The following is a 23305-nucleotide window of genomic DNA, read 5'->3' on the forward strand; positions in this document are numbered from 1 at the left end:
ACTAAAACTAGTAAAAGAATTTTCCAACAAGGTATTTATTTAAAATTTAATTTCCTAGATGTTATAAAAACTCCTAAAGAACATAATGTTTGAGTTAGCGTGAAAAGCTAATGGTGCATTTTTGAGATCTAATCGAAAAGCCCATTAAATCTCAAGAATGCACCCTCATATTTAGTAGCGCTGTGTAATTTTATCATTTTTGGTTATCGAAGTGATATATTTAACAGTAAAAACCCATGGACACAATTATTCCTTACTAATGCTTCTTTTTGAACATTTCAATAGTTTATTATTATTTTTGTAAATGCAATGTATTCAAAAAAAAAAAATTAAAAATAGAAACTTTCCTCAACTCAAACTTTCTCTAAGGGAAGTTTGACTATAAGTTACTTTGAGAGATATTGTTTTATTAACAGTCGAATTTCTTTTTTTACAGAAATTGCCAAAGTGAGGGCAAGTCTATTTCAAATAAATGGAGTTAAAAAGGAACCTTTAGTGTTACCTGAACCTGAAGGACAAGTGATGACACTCACGGAAAAAGTCTATGTACCAGTTAAGGAACATCCAGATGTAAGTTTAAACATATGTTGTCACGATTATTTACAAAATTTACGTCTAAACGGAAGCGTGCCAAAATTTCTCTCACCTGTAAAATATTTGGCTTTGAATTTGGGTCCCTAATTATACTAGAAAAATTATACTACACTTATAATACAAAAATTAACGTTAAAATACTCCAAAAATTTCATGCTAGCCTATGCACTGGTTAGAAGCGTCATAACGTTAAGGCATTTTTTCATTAATGTAATTACGGATTATAAAAGTAATTAATTGATAATTCTGACTAAAAATGCATCATCATAACTTACTTTGTTTTAAAAGGTTTAAAAAACGGTGCACTTATACTTGAAACTTGCCTAAGAACTTCACATGTAGGTAATAAGCTATGTTCCTCATCATGAGAATATGAGGCAAAGATAAACTCATAATTTTCATCGGTTGTAATTTTTGTTTCAATAATGAAAAGCAATTTTCTGTTTTTTTTTGCCTACTATTTCGGGAAAGAAAAAAATAGCTAAGAAACAGAGGCAAAAGTACTGTGAATCCTTCTTCTATAGGGGCTTACACTTGAAATTTGCTTACGGGTGCCACATATAGTAAGGCTTGTTCACCATCATTATCAGTACAAGGTCATTACTGTAAAGAATCATTTCCCGAAAAGTAGAACATATCCCACTTTTCTAACTGTTTGCGAACAGACAACAAATCTGAGTCTTCCTCTGCTACTTATTGCGCCTATTTCTGCTTTTAATTTCTAATATGTCTCCAACTAGTGCTTTATATCTCAGAAAGTATCCTACCATCCAACTTCTTGTCATTATTAACCTCCTGTTTGTCTACATTATCCAATACCTCCTCATTTCCAACCTTTTATAACTAAAGTATTTTTACTATATGCGGTTTAACACCAAACGCTTCTAACTTTTTATTTTCCGCTGCTTCTTGTTTCGCATCCTTATATAGAGCCCTTTTAATAACTAATCGTTTTTGAATTATCGAATTAATCCTGTGCTATTCCTTGTTTTATGAATCTACCACTTCCTCCACCTCGAGTTGTTTGATATTGAAATCGGCTTTCCGTCTCCAATTTTTATTATATTTTATTCCACTTCCTTTGCATGCCAATATTTTTGCTTTAATTTTATTTATTATCATTCAATACTATTCTGTCACTGACGTTTCCATTTTATTTATTTTTTTTTATTCGTCGTCATCAGAAGATCTTTAGCCTGAAGGCTGGTTGGGCACGCACCTCCACTTTTTCTTATGTTGAACTTTTGAGCCTATCTCTGCATTTCTCGAAAAACTTACATCTTCGTTTCCAAACAATACCTAATATAATTTTTGTCTACCTCTACCCCTATTAACTCCTGCTTCTGCTTCTAATATGTCTGTAACATCGTTGAGAAGGTGTCCTACCAATCTATCTCGCCTATTTCTTATTGGCGTAATAATATTTATATTATTATATTAGGATAACACTTTTGTTGATCTTCCTTTTATTTCGTGAATCAGTTTTTGTATAAATTTACAATAACCTTAATTTTGTTTAATATTATTGTTGGGAATCCATAAACACTCTGGCATTCTAAATAGTTTTACAATAAAATCGAGTATTTAATATAAAAAGTTCAATGATTTTAAAAGAAAATACAAAATTTACTATTCTATCCTTTAATATAAAGAATTGTAAATAATTTACGCTAGTAGAGAGTTTTAAAAATCATGGGCCCCTTTATAATTAAGTTTCCTAAGATGCAGCAAAATTAGCAAAAAATTTAAAATGCCAAGGACTAAAAAAAGAAATTCGCAGGAAACGTCCTTACAGTTTGTGTTCATTGTTTGTTATTCAAATCATCAATATTATTTAATATAATTTTAAAAACGCCAACATTAAGTAGAAAATATTTTTTACAAAAGAATTACATGCAGGTAGTTACATTAGCGGTTTTTGTAAAGAAACTATATATGTATATGTTGAAGTGAATACATACTACAATTTAAATACGTTACTTTAAAGGTCATTCATAAACAATAAATACAACAAAATTATATTTTAAATAATGCATTTTCAGTTTCTCCTTTCGGCATAGAAAATATTCGAAATTAAAAAAAAATAAAATTCGTGAAAGTTTAATTACTTTTACACTTCTCGGTTATTAATTAATGCAATTCACGCGAGACTGCGGCGTTCAAAAATAAATTTTACTGTAATGTGCAAAAACAATGGAGTAATGTGAGTATGTTAGTTTTGGCCAATTATGGGACAATGGTATTTTATGCTGATGTATTCACCTACATGCAAATGAAAACGTGGTTTTTTTGTGGTAATTCTACGATATTTACATAACATTATTTAACATACTTGATTCTTAAGAGTTATGGGCTAATCGTAAGTAAGCATCAAGCTTTCGGAACAACAACGCCACCACCGGCGATTTCCTGAATTTTAGAGAGAGAGTCAGTTACAGATAATGAGTTATGCTTTCAAGCAATAAACTTGAAACCTTTTTCAACGTCGCGTTTCCTTAAAAGTACGATCAAAATATGGGTTTCATCATTAAAGATCATTTTTAAAAAGTTAATATCAGCTGGTTTTGGGATAAGTCCATTTGTAAGTCTTGATAAATTTGCACATTAAAGATGTGTAGGAAAAACAAGACAAGAACGGCAGGATGATGAAATTTTCATCAAAGAAACTGTTCTTCGAAAGACTGCTACTGCCACTTTCTCGTTCCAGAGTTAGTGTTAAATGTTTCCGGTCGTAAATTTTAGGAAAAAGTCGCAGCTTCTCCTGGATGTTTTAATTTTTCTGTTATCTTCAAGATGTAAAACGCAATGGTTGGTCGGTTCCCACGATTTGCCAGCTTTACGAAAGCACATTGGCAATCCATTTCTTTCGCCTCTCTATTTCCTATGGATCCTTTGGAAACCCATAAAAAGTCAAGTGAGGATTTTTAACCTTTCGAGAATTTCACCCGACGACACAACAATTCTGTGTTCGAGTTACTACTATTGGTTGACATATCAACAAACAAAACTAGAAATATTGATAGGAATCCGTATACTTTCGACAGATGCAATCAAGACCAACACACGTTAGTTCTCATTGTCGATCGATATTCCTGACCACGGAGTGTCGCAAACCAGAGATGTTTACTTAGTCTGCAAAAAACAATTTATTTTTTAAACCAACACCAAAACGTTTGTCGTTTAGATGTAAAGCTTTTGCTAAGGAGAGTATTAAAGTCAATAGCAGCTTTTTTAAAAATGGTGTCGAATATACTACTTTTACATTCGATACCGTCTGCAGGAAAAGCTGTATACTCAAAAGCCTACCTTGATAAAACCTTTACACCAAAATTCATCAATGACAACTTTCAAATTTGGCTTTCTATCATTGTAACCAAATAAAGTCCATAAGATAAATAAGATAGTCGTAATCTTCAGAATAAGAAGCGAGGAGAGACTAATAAATAATTTTCAGCGGTTGTAGAATGTTGTGATTAGCGGACGTCCGTTTTAAAACTGACAGTTTAGAGAGACGTTTAACAAAAATGAACTATGAAAAGTAAATATTATTAATTAAATGTTAACTACAATTTACAAGGTTTGGAAAACGCTGCCCTTAAAGGGGCACATATACATATACAAATTTTCCTAGGAACGTCGCATGTAATAAGTCATGTTCCTCGTCATGATAAAGGGAAACGAAGGTATTCTCATAATTTCCTGGTTAGCAGACGTCCATTTTGTGATTGAAACATTAAAGTGAAATTTAACAAAATACGAATAATTAAAAGCAATTTTCTGGGTTTTTTGCATACTATTTCGGGAAAGACATCATTAGCCAAGAAACAGTGGAAAAAGCACTGCGAATTCTTCTATGAGCGCTTATACTCCAAATTTGCTTAAGGTTCCACATGCAGTATGGCATGTTCATCATCATACGAGGGTGGATTGATAAGTTTCCGGCCTAACCAAGAGATGACGCCACTAGGCCTACCTTGAGGTGACATTCTATAGTACCATCCTTGGATAGCTTGTAGCTATAGTTTCAGCCCGATCTCCTTGCTAGTGTAGGTTTGACAGCACGCTGAACAAGACGCCTCTGTGGTTTTCGTAAAAATGGAAAAGCAGGAAAATCGTGCTGTCATCAAATACTTTTATTTGAAGGGGTTAACGCCGAAGGAAATTAAAAAAGAGATGGACTCAACACTGGGGACATCCTCCCCGTCATATTCAACCGTTAAGCAGTGGGTTTCCGAGTTTAAAAAGGGTCGTGTGAGCACCTCTGATGGGCCTCGCTCAGGACGCCCCGTTGAGGTCACAACTCCAGATATGATCGAAAAAATTCATCAAATAGTGCTGGGAGACCGCAGATTGAAAGTGCGTGAGATAGCTGAGACCTGTAAGATGTCATATGAACGTGTGCAACATATTTTGCACCAACATTTGCATATGGAAAAGCTCTGTGCAAGATGGGTGCCGCGTTTGCTAACAGTCGACCAAAAATTGATTCGAAAAAACATTTCTACCGCAAATTTGTCATTGTATAAGCGTAATCCAAGCGAATTTTTGCGTCGATTCGTAACCGTTGACGAAACGTGGGTCCACCACTACACTCCTGAAACCAAAGAACAGTCTAAACAGTGGATTGGACCAGGGGAACCAACTCCAAAGAAGGCAAAAACAATTTTTTCGGCGAACAAGGTTATGGCTACTGTTTTTTGGGATGCAAGAGGTATTATATACATTGATTACCTTGCAAAGGGTAATACTATCACTGGTCAATACTACGCAGACTTATTGCAACGTTTGAGCCACGAGGTGAAAATTAAACGACCTCATCTGGCGAAGAAAAAAATCTTGTTTCATCACGATAACGCACCAGCGCACACGTCAATCGTTGCGACGGCTAAAATCAACGATCTAAAGTTTGAATTGATGCCGCACCCTCCTTACTCTCCAGACCTAGCCCCGAGTGACTATTTTCTGTTCCCTAATCTCAAAAAATGGCTTGGCGGTAAGAGATTTGCGGACAATGAAGAAGTAATCGAAGCTGTAAATGGTTATTTTGAGGAGCTTGACGAATCAGTCTATAGAGATGGCATTAATAGACTGGAACACCGCTATGAGAAATGTATCAGCCTTGGAGGAGATTATGTTGAGAAATAAAAAAAAAAAATTTTTAAAAACCTTGTTTTTCTTGGTCAGGCCGGAAACTTATCAATCCACCCTCGTAAGGTGATCATTGTACAGACTGTTTGTACACGTACCTTCACTCCTTCCAATTCAAATCATTTTCCAAAAACTAAATTATCCCATTTCCCCAATTGTTTGCGAACAGTCATCTAATCTGGGCCTTGCCCTGCTACTCGTTTCTGACTACTATCATGCCTCTAACTAGTGCCCTATGTAGGAACTGTCAGAGTTGATAATCGGGTGAACTTCCGCCCAATATTGGGTTGCCCAACTTTGGCTGGACGGATTTCATCGAGGACTGAACCAAGTTAGGTACACAATTGATCTACCAAGATAGTTTTCGCTATCCCAGACCTGAACCAAAGTTGCCTATATTTACCCAAGTCCGCGCCATTTTAACGAGTTGTTTTTAAGACAATATAACATCATTATCATAAGGTCGTCAGTCCTAAGACTGGTTGCGCACGCACCTCCACTGCTTCCTATCCTGAGCTAATCTTCGCGTTTTCCTAAAACTAGAACATCCCACATCTTTAACTATTTGCGAACAGTAATCTAATCTATTAAAGTAAATTTTTATTGAAGACGACTCGACCCTGCGCTATCCTCTGCTCTATATCCGTACTACTTTTTCGTTCCTGACTTATCCGATTTCCTAGATACGTAAAATCAGCCAATTCTAATCTTTCGTATCAAATTTTTACATTTGTTCTTTCCCTACTAGACAACATATGCACAACTAAAAATTACTTCTTACATTAATTAAATTCTTCGGAATGATTTTTTCCTTTCTTCTCTTCCTCGAAAATCCTTTAAATCGAACAGTCGAAATTTCAAATGTCAATGCAACTTCACTTGAAGACACAAATCTCGCTAATCACAAGTTCTAAAATTTAACAGTCAGCAATCAGTAATGTGATTATAAGCTATTCCTTTATGATGAATTTTTAGATATACAAAATTTTGAACGAATTCCGCATGTTTTGTGATCAATATAGAATACCGGTAATAAAACATATCCACTTCCATTATTTACTGGAAATTCATTTATAAATTATTTACTCACACTTAGATATTTTAATGTAGGACTTCCATATGCAATCCACCAAGGAATTCCTAAAATTGGACAGCCTTGTTAGGTCCTCACATTATCATTATCAAGTTAATTTGCTTCCAATTTCTAGTCAGGTCATTTTTTTTTTTTAACTGATACTTTATGTCATTATATAATATTTTTTTTTGTGTTACGTTGTTTCTTATTATTACACTAAACCGAATTTAATATGCTCTTAGGGTTCATTAAAATTGTATATAATTGTACATCCGGTATACATACATATATACGTGTATATATGCGTGGGATTCCTCATTGTATTCTGGATACAATACTGGCATATCCATCTGATTCCCACAAACAAAAAATAAATTGGGCTCTCAATAGTAAAATAAAAATGTTGTTTGTTTTTATGGACCACAACATTAGTTTTTTTACTAATTTGGTTGTTTTTCCTTCGTTGAGTAGAAAGTTTTCCGATATGGTAACTGCGATGATTTAATAACAATGACAAACGCGTGTAAGAGTAATAGGTGACATCACGTCAGCCATTCTTTTTTATTGTTATTGTCTACAATGTAATGCAATATTCTGTAAATTAAAACGGTTGGAAAAGGATAGTGTTTGATGTTGATGTAAAAACATTTATACACATAAGACATCCACATTCATCAGATGGAACATGCATATGTATGTATCTATGTATATGTGTATGTATATAGCTACGTAGAAATAAATAAATGACTGCATGCTTAAGTATGTATGTGTTCGTACGCATATTATACGTATGTAAACATAAAGGATGTTCACCTTCTTTTGCAAGGGAATTATTATGCTTTTTGTGTGTATATCTAATTAATTTCACTTTATTTGACATCTAGGAAGTAATTTTGCAAGATTGTATAAACTGACAAAAAACTGAAGTTATAAAGGTGGGATCCGAAATTTATAAATTTTAATTTTGGGAAAATGTCGACGACGCTAATAATACTTTTCCGGGTTCAAGATAAAATTATAAAACCAATTTTCTCAATTTTAACCTTCTTTTGCAAGGGAATTATTATGCTTTTTGTGTGTATATCTAATTAATTTCACTTTATTTGACATCTAGGAAGTAATTTTGCAAGATTGTATAAACTGAGAAAAAACTGAAGTTATAAAGGTGGGATCCGAAATTTATAAATTTCGGATCCCACCTTTATAACTTCAGTTTTTTCTCAGTTTATACAATCTTGCAAAATTACTTCCTAGATGTCAAATAAAGTGAAATTAATTAGATATACACACAAAAAGCATAATAATTCCCTTGCAAAAGAAGGTGAACATCCTTTATGTTTACATACGTATAATATGCGTACGAACACATACATACTTAAGCATGCAGTCATTTATTTATTTCTACGTAGCTATATACATACACATATACATAGATACATACATATGCATGTTCCATCTGATGAATGTGGATGTCTTATGTGTATAAATGTTTTTACATCAACATCAAACACTATCCTTTTCCAACCGTTTTAATTTACAGAATATTGCATTACATTGTAGACAATAACAATAAAAAAGAATGGCTGACGTGATGTCACCTATTACTCTTACACGCGTTTGTCATTGTTATTAAATCATCGCAGTTACCATATCGGAAAACTTTCTACTCAACGAAGGAAAAACAACCAAATTAGTAAAAAAACTAATGTTGTGGTCCATAAAAACAAACAACATTTTTATTTTACTATTGAGAGCCCAATTTATTTTTTGTTTGTGGGAATCAGATGGATATGCCAGTATTGTATCCAGAATACAATGAGGAATCCCACGCATATATACACGTATATATGTATGTATACCGGATGTACAATTATATACAATTTTAATGAACCCTAAGAGCATATTAAATTCGGTTTAGTGTAATAATAAGAAACAACGTAACACAAAAAAAAATATTATATAATGACATAAAGTATCAGTTAAAAAAAAAAAATGACCTGACTAGAAATTGGAAGCAAATTAACTTGATAATGATAATGTGAGGACCTAACAAGGCTGTCCAATTTTAGGAATTCCTTGGTGGATTGCATATGGAAGTCCTACATTAAAATATCTAAGTGTGAGTAAATAATTTATAAATGAATTTCCAGTAAATAATGGAAGTGGATATGTTTTATTACCGGTATTCTATATTGATCACAAAACATGCGGAATTCGTTCAAAATTTTGTATATCTAAAAATTCATCATAAAGGAATAGCTTATAATCACATTACTGATTGCTGACTGTTAAATTTTAGAACTTGTGATTAGCGAGATTTGTGTCTTCAAGTGAAGTTGCATTGACATTTGAAATTTCGACTGTTCGATTTAAAGGATTTTCGAGGAAGAGAAGAAAGGAAAAAATCATTCCGAAGAATTTAATTAATGTAAGAAGTAATTTTTAGTTGTGCATATGTTGTCTAGTAGGGAAAGAACAAATGTAAAAATTTGATACGAAAGATTAGAATTGGCTGATTTTACGTATCTAGGAAATCGGATAAGTCAGGAACGAAAAAGTAGTACGGATATAGAGCAGAGGATAGCGCAGGGTCGAGTCGTCTTCAATAAAAATTTACTTTAATAGATTAGATTACTGTTCGCAAATAGTTAAAGATGTGGGATGTTCTAGTTTTAGGAAAACGCGAAGATTAGCTCAGGATAGGAAGCAGTGGAGGTGCGTGCGCAACCAGTCTTAGGACTGACGACCTTATGATAATGATGTTATATTGTCTTAAAAACAACTCGTTAAAATGGCGCGGACTTGGGTAAATATAGGCAACTTTGGTTCAGGTCTGGGATAGCGAAAACTATCTTGGTAGATCAATTGTGTACCTAACTTGGTTCAGTCCTCGATGAAATCCGTCCAGCCAAAGTTGGGCAACCCAATATTGGGCGGAAGTTCACCCGATTATCAACTCTGACAGTTCCTACATAGGGCACTAGTTAGAGGCATGATAGTAGTCAGAAACGAGTAGCAGGGCAAGGCCCAGATTAGATGACTGTTCGCAAACAATTGGGGAAATGGGATAATTTAGTTTTTGGAAAATGATTTGAATTGGAAGGAGTGAAGGTACNACAGAAAAAAAGCTACCAGAAATTTCAAACTTTTATAATAAGTAACTTGAGCTCTGGAGAATCACTTTAGCGTAAGGTTATTCAAATTCACTAAATGGTTATCGAGGAAAAAATGAAAAATAAGCTGATGATTATCTCGTTTTTATTTGATAATATTTATAATTGTCTGAAATAAATGCAATTTTAAAGTTTTAATTGTTATTTAAACATATTCCCCCAGGAAGTCAGGCAATTGTTTTCTGAAAATCGCATAGAAAAAGAAATACAGATACACAGTTTAGTTTGAGACGTTCAAAATTTGCATATTCCGCAATAAAACTGTCGCATTTGCTTTCTTCTTTCAACTTACTGATTAGACCAGAGCGGTTGCTGACAGAGCGCCTACTTTTAATCACGACAGACATTCTAGGGAATATCGTAAACGTAGAAAAGAGATGTCAGGTAGGAATTGCAGCGGACTTGTCTTTAATATTTTAATTACTACATTTTATTAACATAAAATTATATCGTTTTTGGGCTAAAATATAAATAATGCAAATAGGTATATATAATAGATGTTTCATTGTAACAAATAAACGTAACAATTGAATAGATGAGACGTATAACCCTTGCATCTTCATAAAAATGGATAATAGAAAAACGGATTAAATGCAAAATTTTGAAAGCATTTGAATGTTGTTTTTATTGTACTGTTGTCGTACGTACCCTCTGTCCTTTTAAGCAATTACACTGATTGTAAATGAAGAAATACAAACAATACTTATAAAATACTTACGTAACTAAATTCCAATCTGTTTTAAAATATTTCCGGATGGAAAGCTTTCAATCGGCATGTTGTATGAGATGAGACGAGATGAGATGATCTCAGTTAAGTTAGCCTTATTTAGTTTCCTGCGTTCTGAAGTTGTAGATGATATTACTTGTAATATATAAAGAATAAACAACGAGTGTGTCTTGTTTGCTAAAAGAGAAAGTCGATTCTTCTTTAATCCTTTATAGAATGTGCTGATACGTCATTATAAGGTCCAATTCCTATAAATACGAAAACCTGAAAGCATAATGTACCCAACTACATCCAAAATACCTACAGGCCTGACGCTGGAAGCTGGCGGAAATTTTAAAATGGCGTGGATGCGCAGTGGCAAAAGTAGGCAGTTTTAGGTATAACGATTGCAGTCCTCTTTCTTCAGTATTCCTATCAGGGGCGTAGATTAAATATTTAAAAATAGGGATCAGTGAGCAAGTTATAGACAGACAAACAGAAGAACTAATTGTTGATGTTGGTGACAGTGATAGAGATTCCCATGATGAGAGTGAATGTGAAAACCAACTATAAAACAAAAGCAATAGGTTAATTTTTTCTTTTTGATAAGTCATGTTTTTACATTATTTTCTAGTACGCTACTGTCCTATCTGTATTAATACTATAATTTACGCCTACTGAAAGCTTATTTGTGTATCGGTTCCAAGTGACTTACCCAAATAGGTCATAAATGGGCAAGTTCCTGCGCGACCGCTCGCCAGCTTGCTTCGTCAGACCTGTACATTTTTGTAACCAATTTTTTTTTCTGCCAGGCAAATGCAATATTACATTTGATTCCCTAACCAACTACGAACCTTTATAGTTTTTGTTTAGAGGTGTGTCCCAATTCAACAACTTTTTTTTGTACCCTCTCGCTTTTCATGTTAGTTAGTCAGGAATTTAACTTGATACTTTTTTCTGTCTTTTAAAAAAAATAGTGTCTATAATTGTGAGAGTTTTAAAAGTCAAAAACTACCCTTCTTCCAACACATAATTGACCCTTCCTTGAACGCATAAATTTACATATTGGCGAAGAAAATAGTACAAGATATTTCAAAGAAGTAAAAACATTGAATGAAATGTTACTTTAAATACTTTAACCGGAAGAAATAATATTTCATTTAGTCTTTCGCATTTGGTTTTGATCTTGCATATTCGGTCTTGGTTTTAGTATTGGTCTTGTTCGCTCAGAATTGGTCTTAATGTATGTCTTGCATTTTCACAAGTCCAATATTGTAAAATCAAGATCAATAAGATCAATTCTGTACATCACTAGTCCTAGTGGCATATTATAACTGTTAAATTGTTAATGTTTGACGTTTAAAGTACGCATAAAATTATTGAAAATGTAGTGGTTTTATAATTGAGAATATAATGAACAAGGGATTATAATTCTTAGATATATTATCATGATCTTACTGAACTACTTGACCCTTTTTACACAGATGTTGTCTGAGAAGAAGCTACTTTACATCAACGATACGAGTACTTCATTATGTACTTGTGGTACCACAATTTTGCAAAGAACCTCCATAAAATTATTGTATTAATATTTCGTTAGTTGCCGATGAGATTACGATTGTAATTGTAAGTAAAATCTAAAACTTATGCTCATTTTATTATGTACATTAAACAAAAAAAACTGTTTTGAAGAGGTCAAGAAGTACAAACTAATTTCAAGGACAGTTTCTTCAAGTACCTATCTACTGTTTGTTTAGGCTATGAGCTAATAAATCCTTAAATAACTACTACTGTTTAAAAAGACTTCTTAATCAATTTTTCTTTTTCTGATAAACTTAAACACACGAGTTTGCTGTTTTTAGTTTTACCTAATTAATTATATCCTAGAAAGTAACAGTAGCTAACTATTTTAGTAATTGTCATGAGTAATCTTCTAATAAAATTGTTACAAAAAAGAAAACTGCATATGCATCACCAAACCTTAAAATAAAAATCAGAAACAATGTTCTTTTGCGTATATAAAAGGCGTTATTATGCTGGTGACATAAATTTTCTCAAAATCCTAGATACCGTTAATAGTTGTTAACCATAATTGTACATTTAATTAGTGTGGTATTTGGGTGTTCATTGCTGTTATTGGCCAATAAATAAAAAAAAAGAAGCGTTTACTTCATTAAAATTATTTCTTTATGATTAAAAAAACATGGCATTTATGCGTCTGGTCTATTTTTTAATTTGACATAAATTTCTTGCTATAAAAAGGGAAGTGTTGTAGAAGGGAGTTGCCAATGTTGTAGGAATCCCAACTATATTCGTTTATTTTAAAGAGGTCATTCAATTTATTTGGAAGTTACTCGAGGTTAAGACTTCCATTTCAATTTAATGTTACAATTTATAGTTCCAGACAGTTATTGTGGAATACCACTCAATTAAATACGATATAAACGTTTTCTTCCTACGAATCACATCCAGTTCAACAATTTTAACGAAAATGTGTAAATGGTTTAATGAAATGGAAGTTAATTATTTAACAATTGTTTTGGGTAGTATTCGTACTCAGTATTTTTTTTTCAGTTTTTACAAAAATTGACTATTGATTTCTAATAAAAAATATCAAATTTTTTGAAAACCGCAAAACTAAAAACCGTCTCTGTAGTTTTTTTATAGAAAGTTTAGGTAAGATTCTAGTAGCTCTTAATAAAAGTTAACAAATAAGTTTTTTCTAGCCTTTCAATTCCATTTTGTAACCGTATTAGAATTTAGGCGAAAATTTTGCGAGGATCTTTGTAAGAAGTTTTGCTCTTGGTCTTGCGCCTTATTCATTTAGTCTTGGTTTTACTAAATGTACAAAACTAAGAGAAAGCCAAGACCGTTTTTGATCATCACTAAAAATATTGACCGATATATCACACTAATATGTAGTTGTAATTTTTAAAGGAAAACAAAGTTGGTAGTTGCTATCTGATAAACCGTATCAGGTGTCTTGATCCCCCGACAAAATATCCCCGGGGAAAATATCCCTGACAAAATATCCCTGGACAAAATATCCCCGTGACAAAATATCCCCGTAACAAAATATTTCCAGACTAAATATCATCGAACAAAAGCCCCGATAATGAAATATTTCATATATTTATTTGTATTTATTTAATAATAATAACGTTTGATTGTCAGTAATATATAAGTCATTAAATCGATAGGGTTAGGTTAGGTTGCGCTGGATTGACGGGTTGGATTGTATTATGTTTGATCATGTGAGGTGTGGTTGGTAAGGAAGGGAACGTACGGCAAGGTAGCATGGCGCATGTTTGACAGGGTTAGGTTAGGTTAGGTTAGGTTGAATAAAATATTGGAAAAAATTTCTTATAGCGATTTTTATTGTGGAGGGGATATTTAGCCTGGAGATATATTGTCACGGGGATATTTTGTCCGGTGATATTATGTCGGGGGATGAAAAATCATGGATCCCTGATAAACGCAGGATTTTTTTGAGAAATATTCTAATGAAAGGGCCACTGAATGTGGAACGCCCAGTCTTATTAAATCTCCCAATCCGATATTATACTTCAAATCTATTTTCTTTTTGCTCATGAGTACCGGCTTGTTCATTTTTATATTCCTTTGTAAATCTCAATATACTCGGTCAGAATGACCACTATTTTTCGTGTATGACACAAAATAATTTGAATTTTTGATATGTATCTGATCCGCCTATGTATACTTTATTGTATTTATACATATACATATATACCTATAACTACACTTAATAACCTTATTACGACTAATAAATTTGCTTTTAACGCCTACTCAAAAATTATTATACATATCGCCAAGAGGCAATGTTGGCCATGATCATAACACCCAACACACTTTTATAGCCAGAGTCATGGAAACGATCACTGCAATGACTATCGCTATTATTGATCGATGTCTTTATGTATTGTGTTTAGCATATGTCAGTTGACAAGTAAATGTCTATTTTTAAAATTTACTTAATATAAATACCTATTACTTATGCTCTTACTGTCTTAATCATTTATAGAAAGTGTAAGCTCAATCATGCCTTTTTTAACAACTTTATTTCTACATTCTAGACACTTAATTGATGCCGAATTAACAAAATTGTTGAAAATACAATAAATTAGTCGAGACTTGTCATGACGCCGAAGAATCTGTACATTGTTAAAGAAAGCAGAAAAGTTTCAAACACATAAAATTTCTTTAATTCATGCATCATCGACATAAGATTGTCAGTAATAAGACTCCCAAGACTGGTTGGACGCGCACCTCCACTTTTTCCTATCCTGAGCTAATATTCCCATTTCCCTAAAATTAGAACGTCCTACATCCTCAACCAATTGTGAACAGTAATCTAAACCAATCTACTTCTTCTCCTCTTAGTTCCAGTTTCTGCTTCTAATATGTCTCTGACTATCCCTTCGTGCGTGAGACCTCCCAACCTAAATCGCCTATTTCTTAATGACTTCAGTAGAGTCCTCTGTTCTCCTATTCTCTCTAGTACCTTTTCATTCACCCACCATCCATGATTCGCACCCGTACAGACATACATACTTTTTAATCTTTTTCGAATTTCTAAATTAACCATTCGCGAACACAGAAGTGGCTTGCTTTTGGGATCCTACCACATCTAACCATACGTCTTCAACACCTCACACTATTGGTTGACATCGTCCGTTTGTAAAATTACTTGATTTGGTTAATAATTTGATTTATAATATTCAAAAAAATCAGAGTACATCCTTAATAATTATAGCGCAAAATATTCCAAATTTATAGATTCTTCACATCAGAATTTCTAAGAGAATTGGCTGTGTTGTCAACCAAATACGTGTGTAATTTTAAAGGATTCTGTGTTTTCGTTTGAGGTACCTACAACAGAATTCTAAAAGTGTTTACAGATAAAATATTTCATCCAACATTAAAAGTATTCAATGTGTATTTACAAAATTAGCAAACACAAGAAGAAGAAAAAGAAGCTCGCACTGCTTAAAATCATAAAAATTTAATGACTGCCATTAAATGGTGAATAACGTTAGAAAGTAAGTCTTAACAACGACAAAAAGTTAATTAATAAATAATTTGGCTATAATTCATTATCATTAATGTAGCTTAAAAAAACTAATTAGGTGTAGTGATGATGCTGATGATAACCACTATAAAATGAGCATAACATTTTAGAAGAAGCAAAGTGTATCTCTTAAGCACTCTACTAATTGTTGTGAATACATTTATTTTTCGGGCTTTTTGCCGTGATCGATGGCGATAGATCGTGAAAGCCTAAAGATATTACTGTTCGTGAATGTTATTAAAAATATACCCAAATGAAGAAGATTTTGTTAATGTTAGGATTTTCTTCTTGTACAAGTACAAGTAACAAATGCAAGATTCAAAGTTTAAGTAACAATAATTTCAACACATGTATTAGTATTATATAGGGTTGTTCGGAAAGTCATTTCGTTTTTTCCCGACAGAGGATTTAATTGTATTCTTTTGCACCCAACTTCACATTTAAGCCGTATAATTTTTATATGCTTTGAGAGCTCATATGGCAAGGCTTGTGTGTGAAAAATTCCAATTAATTCTACGCAGTAGTTTTTGGTTGGTGCCCTTTTAAATATGGAGAGCGATAAGCAGCATTTTCGACATATCTTAGTGTTTTACTACAGAAAGGGTAAAAATGCTGTTCAAGCCAGAAAGAAATTGACTGATGTGTATGGAGAAGGTGTGTTGACAGTACGCCAGTGCCAGAAGTGGTTCGCTAAATTTCGATCCGGCAATTTTGATGTCGAAGATGTCTACTGTCATCAGCTGGACAAACTGAATGATGCACTTCAACAGAAAAGGTCAGAACTAATCAACAGGAAAGGTGTAGTGTTTCACCAAGACAACGCGAGACCTCACACAAGTTTTGGTCACTCGCCAAAAGCTTTTACAGCTTGAATGGGATACAATGCTACACCCACCATATTCTCCAGACCTGGCACCATCGGATTATTATTTGTTCCGGTCACTCCAAAATTTTTTAGGCGGTAAAACCTTCACCTCAAATGAGGAGGTCAAAAACCTCCTCGATCAGTTTTTTGCCAGCAAAGACCAAAAATTTTATGAGCGTGGAATTATGCTACTACCAGAAAGATGGCAAAAGGTGTTGGACCAGAACGGTCAATATATAATTTAATAAAGTATTTGTTTATTATACGAAAACTGTCTTTCATTTCCACAAAAAAAAACGAAATGACTTTCCGAACAACCCTATACAATACTCTTGGTAACGCACTTATATTATTATATGTACAATTTATTGTCGTCTTTTTAAATGGCTTAGGAAAAAAGTTGATACTGCTTTTTCACACAATTAAACGTAACTACGGGATGTAATTGTACTTAAAAAGTTTCATACCTTTCGCGTATGCATTAAAGAGTACTTATAAATACTTGAATGTCTAATGTGAGAACACGATTATTTATGTACTTACTTTTCCAATGGCAGTACTTATTCACTTTAAAAACAATTAAGAGTTTGTTAGATGCTAACGTGGTCTATAACGTTAAGAGCCGTTAGACATTACGGTCATTTAAAAGTAAAACAGAGAGAACGAGGTTCTTTTCGTTTGTTGTCTGAAACAATCGAAATTGAAGTTGTGTGTCTCTGTGTCAACTGGATGTAAGTCATCCTTGGCCGCCTTTTCATTTTTCGCTTGTGTTACTCTCCGGTGGGACCTTTGCTGCCGTAATTCGTTTTTATTTGTAGTGTTTATTGTGCTTTTTGTGTACCGCAATTTTTGTGCTCCGTCATTACTGACTGTTGCAATTTCGTTTCAGTTTAATTTCGTCGGGAGGATATTAGGACCCCGAGGTATGACAGCCAAACAATTGGAACAGGAAACTGGATGTAAAATTATGGTTCGAGGAAAGGGTTCGATGAGAGACAAAAAGAAGGTTTGTTTTAATAAATCTGATTTCAATTCTCTTGTTAAAAATACTAAAAATCCGTCGTGGTACGTAAAAAAATAAAAATTTAATAATAAAATAATAAAATACGAAAATTTTTCATAATTAATACAACAAAAGCTGAGTGTTGATTGTAGTAGTTTTTACTGTTATTCTCAAATAAACGTCATAGCGAAAATGAGAACATTAATTCAGATTAAATCGATCTAGTAAAACAGTCAATTAATTATTTTCGAAGAATATAAACTAAGTAATTCATGCGTTATACTATTACTAACACATTACATATTCTGATGAATTTAACGAAACCTTCTAAATTTGCATAGAGATTATTAGAACCTAATTTTTCGATATAATTAATAAAATAATAAATTTGAAAAACCTTCAGCAATCTGAAAACGCAAATTTAAAAGTATTAAGTTACTGAAGGAATATATTTTATATTGGCATTCATTTCATAACTCTAATAAAAAAAAATTGATGTTAAACTTCAGGAAATTAGAATGTTTTATAGATATATTCGTAAATGTTTTGTTTATTTTAACAAAAAAATAATTTACTGTTTTGTCTGCAGCATAAGACTGTTTTACGTAAGTATTTTATGGCACTTAATATTACCTACTACAATGTTTATGGCAATATATGTTAAAAGTATTCACCTAGTGTATTTTGTTCACAAGAAAGTTAAAAGATTAAAAGAATTTGTTGTATTTCATGTGACCGTAAAGCGATCCGTGGTTGTTGACTATTATTTAATACTTATTAAAAAAGTTTAACTTTTGTTTATAATACATATAAACACAACAGTTGTTTTTATCTTTGGTATACACTATGTATGTGATCAGTAGGTACAGTAGGAAAAATTAAGGGAGAAGAAGGTACGTATAAAAGAAATAGAATGAGCCATCTCCCACCATTTATTTATTTAGTGATATACATAAACATAAACGTAATAACAAATTATGAAAAGCCCCAGCTGTTCCGGCAATGATGTTTCGAATTTGCGTGGTGCCGCCAGTGCATTTTTCATTGTTTTTTCTTTAATATTTTTACACTCAACTTATTTTTGCATTTTGTATTAATAGCAATAACTCTGCGAATCGAGTCGGCTACTACTAATTATCGTCACACGTACAATTGGCTTGTTTGTGTATCAGTTGTTGCGAAGGTCACGAATAAGTATGTGTTTCGCCACTTGACGCTTGCGATAACAAAGGGCGCTAAGATAACGCGGCTGCCAAACTGGTAATCCTTCTCAATCACTGGCGGCTAGTTGACTGGAGTACTTTTTGTGCATAACTTTTACACTGCCTCTAAATGTAATGAAATAAATAAAATGGAAACGGTATAAACAAATCGGTATTGTATGAAAATAAATAAAAGTAAAACAAAAATACTGGTATGCAAGGGAAGAAAAAGTAGGGAAAGAGCGGATATAAAGATAGGAAACGAAAAATTAGAAGAAGTGGCTGATTTTAGGTATCTAGGAAGTGAAATAAGTCTGGACGGAAGGAGTAGTAGGAATATAAAGCAGAGGCGCTATCCTCTGCTTTATATTCGCCTTCAATAAAACAGTTAATTTCGAAAAAAATTGTTAAAGGTGTATGTTTGGAGCGCGGCGTTGTACGGGTGCGCAACATGGACAGTGGGCGCGACGGTTAAGAAAAGGTTAGAAGCGTTTGAAATGTGGTGTTATCATCATTCGCCTAGATGAGGATAATGTGGGTAGAAAAGGTTAGAAATGAAGAGGTATTAGAAAAAAACTTAAAAAAAAAACTTTTGGGTGTTTCATTCCCACCAGCCAGTAATGCTGGTGGGCGGGCAGTCCCTCCGGGCTATGCCCGAAGGTAGGGCGGAAGGCCCTCTTCAGCCTGCTTTCAGGAATCGTGGGAATGGGTGGGTGGTGGTTCGGGTGAGAAAGATGAGACGAACGAAATGAAGACAGAAGAGAATGAAAGATTATCTGTGGAATGTTACTGCCTCAGCATTTGTCTAAGTGATCCAAGGAAACCACAGAAAAACTTGGACCAAGGCAGACGGACCCGGAATCGAACCGGCGTCCTCCCGAATGCTAAGCAATGGTCTAGACCTCTAGGCCATGCCGCTCGGTATTAGAAAGAATAGGAGAACAGAGGACTCTATGGAATTCAATAAAAAATAGGTGAGATAGATTGGTAGGACACCTTCTCAGGCTTAAAGGTCTAGTCAGAGACATATTAGAGACAGAAACAGGAGTTAGGAGGAGTAGAGGTAGACCTAGGTTAGATTACTGTTCGCAAATAGTTAATGATATGGGTTGTTCTAGTTTTAGGGAAATGCGAAAATTAGCTCAGGATAGGAAAGGATGGAGATGCGTGTCCAACCAGTCTTAGGACTGACGACCTTATGGTGATCTAAATGTTACCTTTCAAATATTCGGAATTACTGATCAGACATAGTGTATATTTACTTTAGGAATTTTATTTAAATTTAATTATATTAACGATATTAGATAATGTTTTTCATAATACTAGTTAAATAGTAGGTATAACTTTATTTTATTAATATTATTGTTTAACACTTAACCGTTTTGACAAAGTTGTCTAAAGCTCTCCAGATAGACTGTTTTTCTTTTTTGTTTTTTTTTATTATTTAACATACTATTATTAATTTCTCGTTCAGGAAGATCAAAACAGAGGAAAACCGAATTGGGAGCATCTTTCCGACGATCTTCATGTACTTTTAACAGTAGAAGATACAGAAAATCGAGCAAAAGTCAAGATGGCTCGTGCTGTAGAAGAAGTGAAAAAATTATTAGTACCTGTAAGTACCACTAATGAATTAATAATCATTCTAATCATTTTAAACTAGCTGTTTAATAATTGACTTACGTATATTACTTAGTCTAGTACATGCGTACGATAAATATAAACTAAAAATTTCTTTTTTGTTGCAGCAAGCTGATGGTGAAGATGAGCTTAAGAAAAGGCAGCTAATGGAACTAGCCATCATTAATGGAACATACAGGGATTCTAGTTCAAAAACAACATCTGCAGCTGGTAAGCAGTATGCTTTTTATTCTATTTTAGTGCTTTCAATGTGCTCAAACAGCATGACCTTTTTAAATAGAAATTTCACCAAAAATATACTAAATTCTTATAATGTCGCTTTTTAATATATACTTTTCTTTAATAAAATGCTTATAATTCAAAATTTATTCAGATTTAGGAGTTATGTTCGTTTTTACATTTATCATTGTTTTGTTAATCAGTATTTCTCGAACATCAATCAATTTTAATTTTTTCTATGTTAAATAATTTTAAAATTAATTAAATCTGGTAATTTTAAAGAATTAAATTTCCGATTTTTTTTTGAAATTTTATTATCAAGAGTAATTGCACACAATGTTAATTTTTGGTGAGCATCACTTTAAATATTAATAAGTGGATATATTGGAAAAGCATGCAGGGACTAAATTAAATCATGTTTTGTATTTCACCTAACTAAAAAATATGAAAAGATAATGGGACGAGCAATAAAAAATTGATAAATAGATAAATTAACGATCTGCAGTAAATATTACAGCAATAGAAAATAATATTTTCAAAGAACTTTATTAAAACTAAATAATTGGAAATGTGTACAAAAAATTTAATTGTGAAGCATAATCATGTATCCTACATTGTTAAAATTTGTAATACAAACATTCAAATTTTATCAGTTACTTTAGTAAAAGAACTATTTAAAGTGTCCGAATTCCTGATTAAAATCAACTTAATCATTCGCTATCGAATTTTATTAGATATGTCCGTTGGATAATTGAATGAACTTTTCGCTGTTTTTGACTCAGTATTTTTTAATATCCATTTAATGATTATGCCATTCTAAAAATAGTAACGAAGACAGGATTATACGCATCCTCAAAATCAGTAAATCTAGCACACTGCAGTATGTACTGAAAATTGGTGTGTCCAAAAAATAAAGAGTGGGAGACATAATACATATGCAAATCTTGCAGGAGTTCTATCCCATACAATTTTGCCATTTGAATTAAATTCCACGGTTTCCCGAACCCAAATAGTAAAAACTCATTTCAGCTTGGAGCTAGTGATTATTAAATACATACATCCAAGAAATGTCATCTAACTTTTTAGCATTTTAGTGAATCATCCAATCAACAGAAGAAAGAAGAGAATGAATCACGTGTAACATACAGGGTGTTTTGTTAATCGTACAAAAAATTGCTGTGTCCAGCAAGTACTTATGAAGAGCAGAAATTTTATTTTGAATTAAATAAAACACGTAAATCTAAAATTCCACATAAAAACGAAACTGTCAGTCTCTAACTGAGGATGTCACATTTTTTTTTTTAATGTGTAAGCAGGATACAAAAATTTGGTTATTACTTACATTTAGAATACTTGATTACTCATGAAACGCTTAAAACGATGTATCCTAAAATTCTCTGTAGATACTACAAATTACAAATGATTTCAATGTATTGTGGCCATTACTTTTTGGATTCGCGAACTACGTTGATGACGTGGACGCAATTTCAATAATTTTACTATTTTACATTACCAATAATGAGATTTCTAATATTGTCGTTTCTTTAATTGAGGAATCTGTTGAAATTTGAAGTGGCTGGCGTCACCCAATTGGAAAATATGCCGAAAATAGTGTTTGATATTTTAGTAAGAAGTTGGTAAATCCAGCGATTGTAAATTTGTCTGATTTAATGAGTTTGTGCTAATTACCCACAGTGGTAAATTTGGCCGGAAGGATTTTATAGCTCTCAAGAATAATTTGTAAATTTGGCAAGTTTCGACTCATAGGAAGTCGCAAGAAATAAGTAATACATCATAAGTATCAAATGTAGATGCACGTTTGATAACAAGAGTCAAAATCTCGCTCATATCGATCAAAAAATTCATGCTAGTCAGTTTTCTTATGTCGAAACCGTCAGTCGCGGATCGCGATTTCAATCTCATTATATCTCATCAGGCCCACTCTATCTGCCGCCTTAAGAAAACGTTTATAAACCACTACAAACAGCTACCTTTATGTGACGTTGCTAAGGGAACGTAGCCATACTATGTGACCTCCTCCCGCTCGATGACCACCCGTAGTATATACCAAGCCCCCGCCCCCTAAAGTTTTCACGTAGTAATTCATAAATATGGTTTTAAATATTTCTTGCAAACAGAAATTGATTTCGTGACGAAAACCTTTACCCCTCGCGCGGTCTCCATCATCGTCAGTCCTAAGACTGGTTGGACACGCAACTCCACTCTTTCCTATCCTGCGCTAATCTTCGCATTTCCCTAAAGCTAGAACAACCTATATCCTTCGATATTTGCAAACAGTAATCTGATCTAGGTCTACCTCTAACTTCCGTTTCTGCCTGACTAGACCTTCATGCCTGAGAAGGTGTCCTACTGACCTATCTCGCCTATTTCTTGTTGACTTCCATAGAGACCTGTGTTCTCTTACTTTTTCGGATATCTCTTCATTTCTAACCATTTCTATCCACGGTATCCTCATCATTCGCCTGTAACACCACATTTCAAACGCTTCTAACGCGCTCTGTCCATATGTGGTCCTTTAAAGGCCCGTCCCCCCCCCCTCCCAAATGAGTCACGTAGTATGGGTACATTC

The 23305-nt window shown here is 33.2% G+C and overlaps 1 protein-coding gene across 5 annotated transcripts in view; it reads left to right on the top strand.

The window, feature by feature from the left end:
• LOC108738384 (protein held out wings) overlaps positions 1-23305 on the top strand; it is a 109466-nt gene that overhangs the window by 76705 nt on the left and 9456 nt on the right. For all 5 annotated transcript variants that reach the window (XR_001937969.2, XM_018471782.2, XM_018471784.2 and 2 more), the window contains exons 2-5: positions 437-570; positions 17540-17656; positions 20330-20470; positions 20604-20706. Coding sequence is in view for 4 of the 5 variants with exons in the window: in XM_018471782.2 (XP_018327284.1) it covers positions 437-570; positions 17540-17656; positions 20330-20470; positions 20604-20706 (495 nt within the window). In the remaining variant the exon portion in view is untranslated. The remainder of the gene's footprint in view (positions 1-436; positions 571-17539; positions 17657-20329; positions 20471-20603; positions 20707-23305) is intronic.

Source organism: Agrilus planipennis, unplaced genomic scaffold (assembly GCF_000699045.2).
Source record: "Agrilus planipennis isolate EAB-ADULT unplaced genomic scaffold, Apla_2.0 scaffold178, whole genome shotgun sequence".
Taxonomy (NCBI): domain Eukaryota; kingdom Metazoa; phylum Arthropoda; class Insecta; order Coleoptera; family Buprestidae; genus Agrilus; species Agrilus planipennis.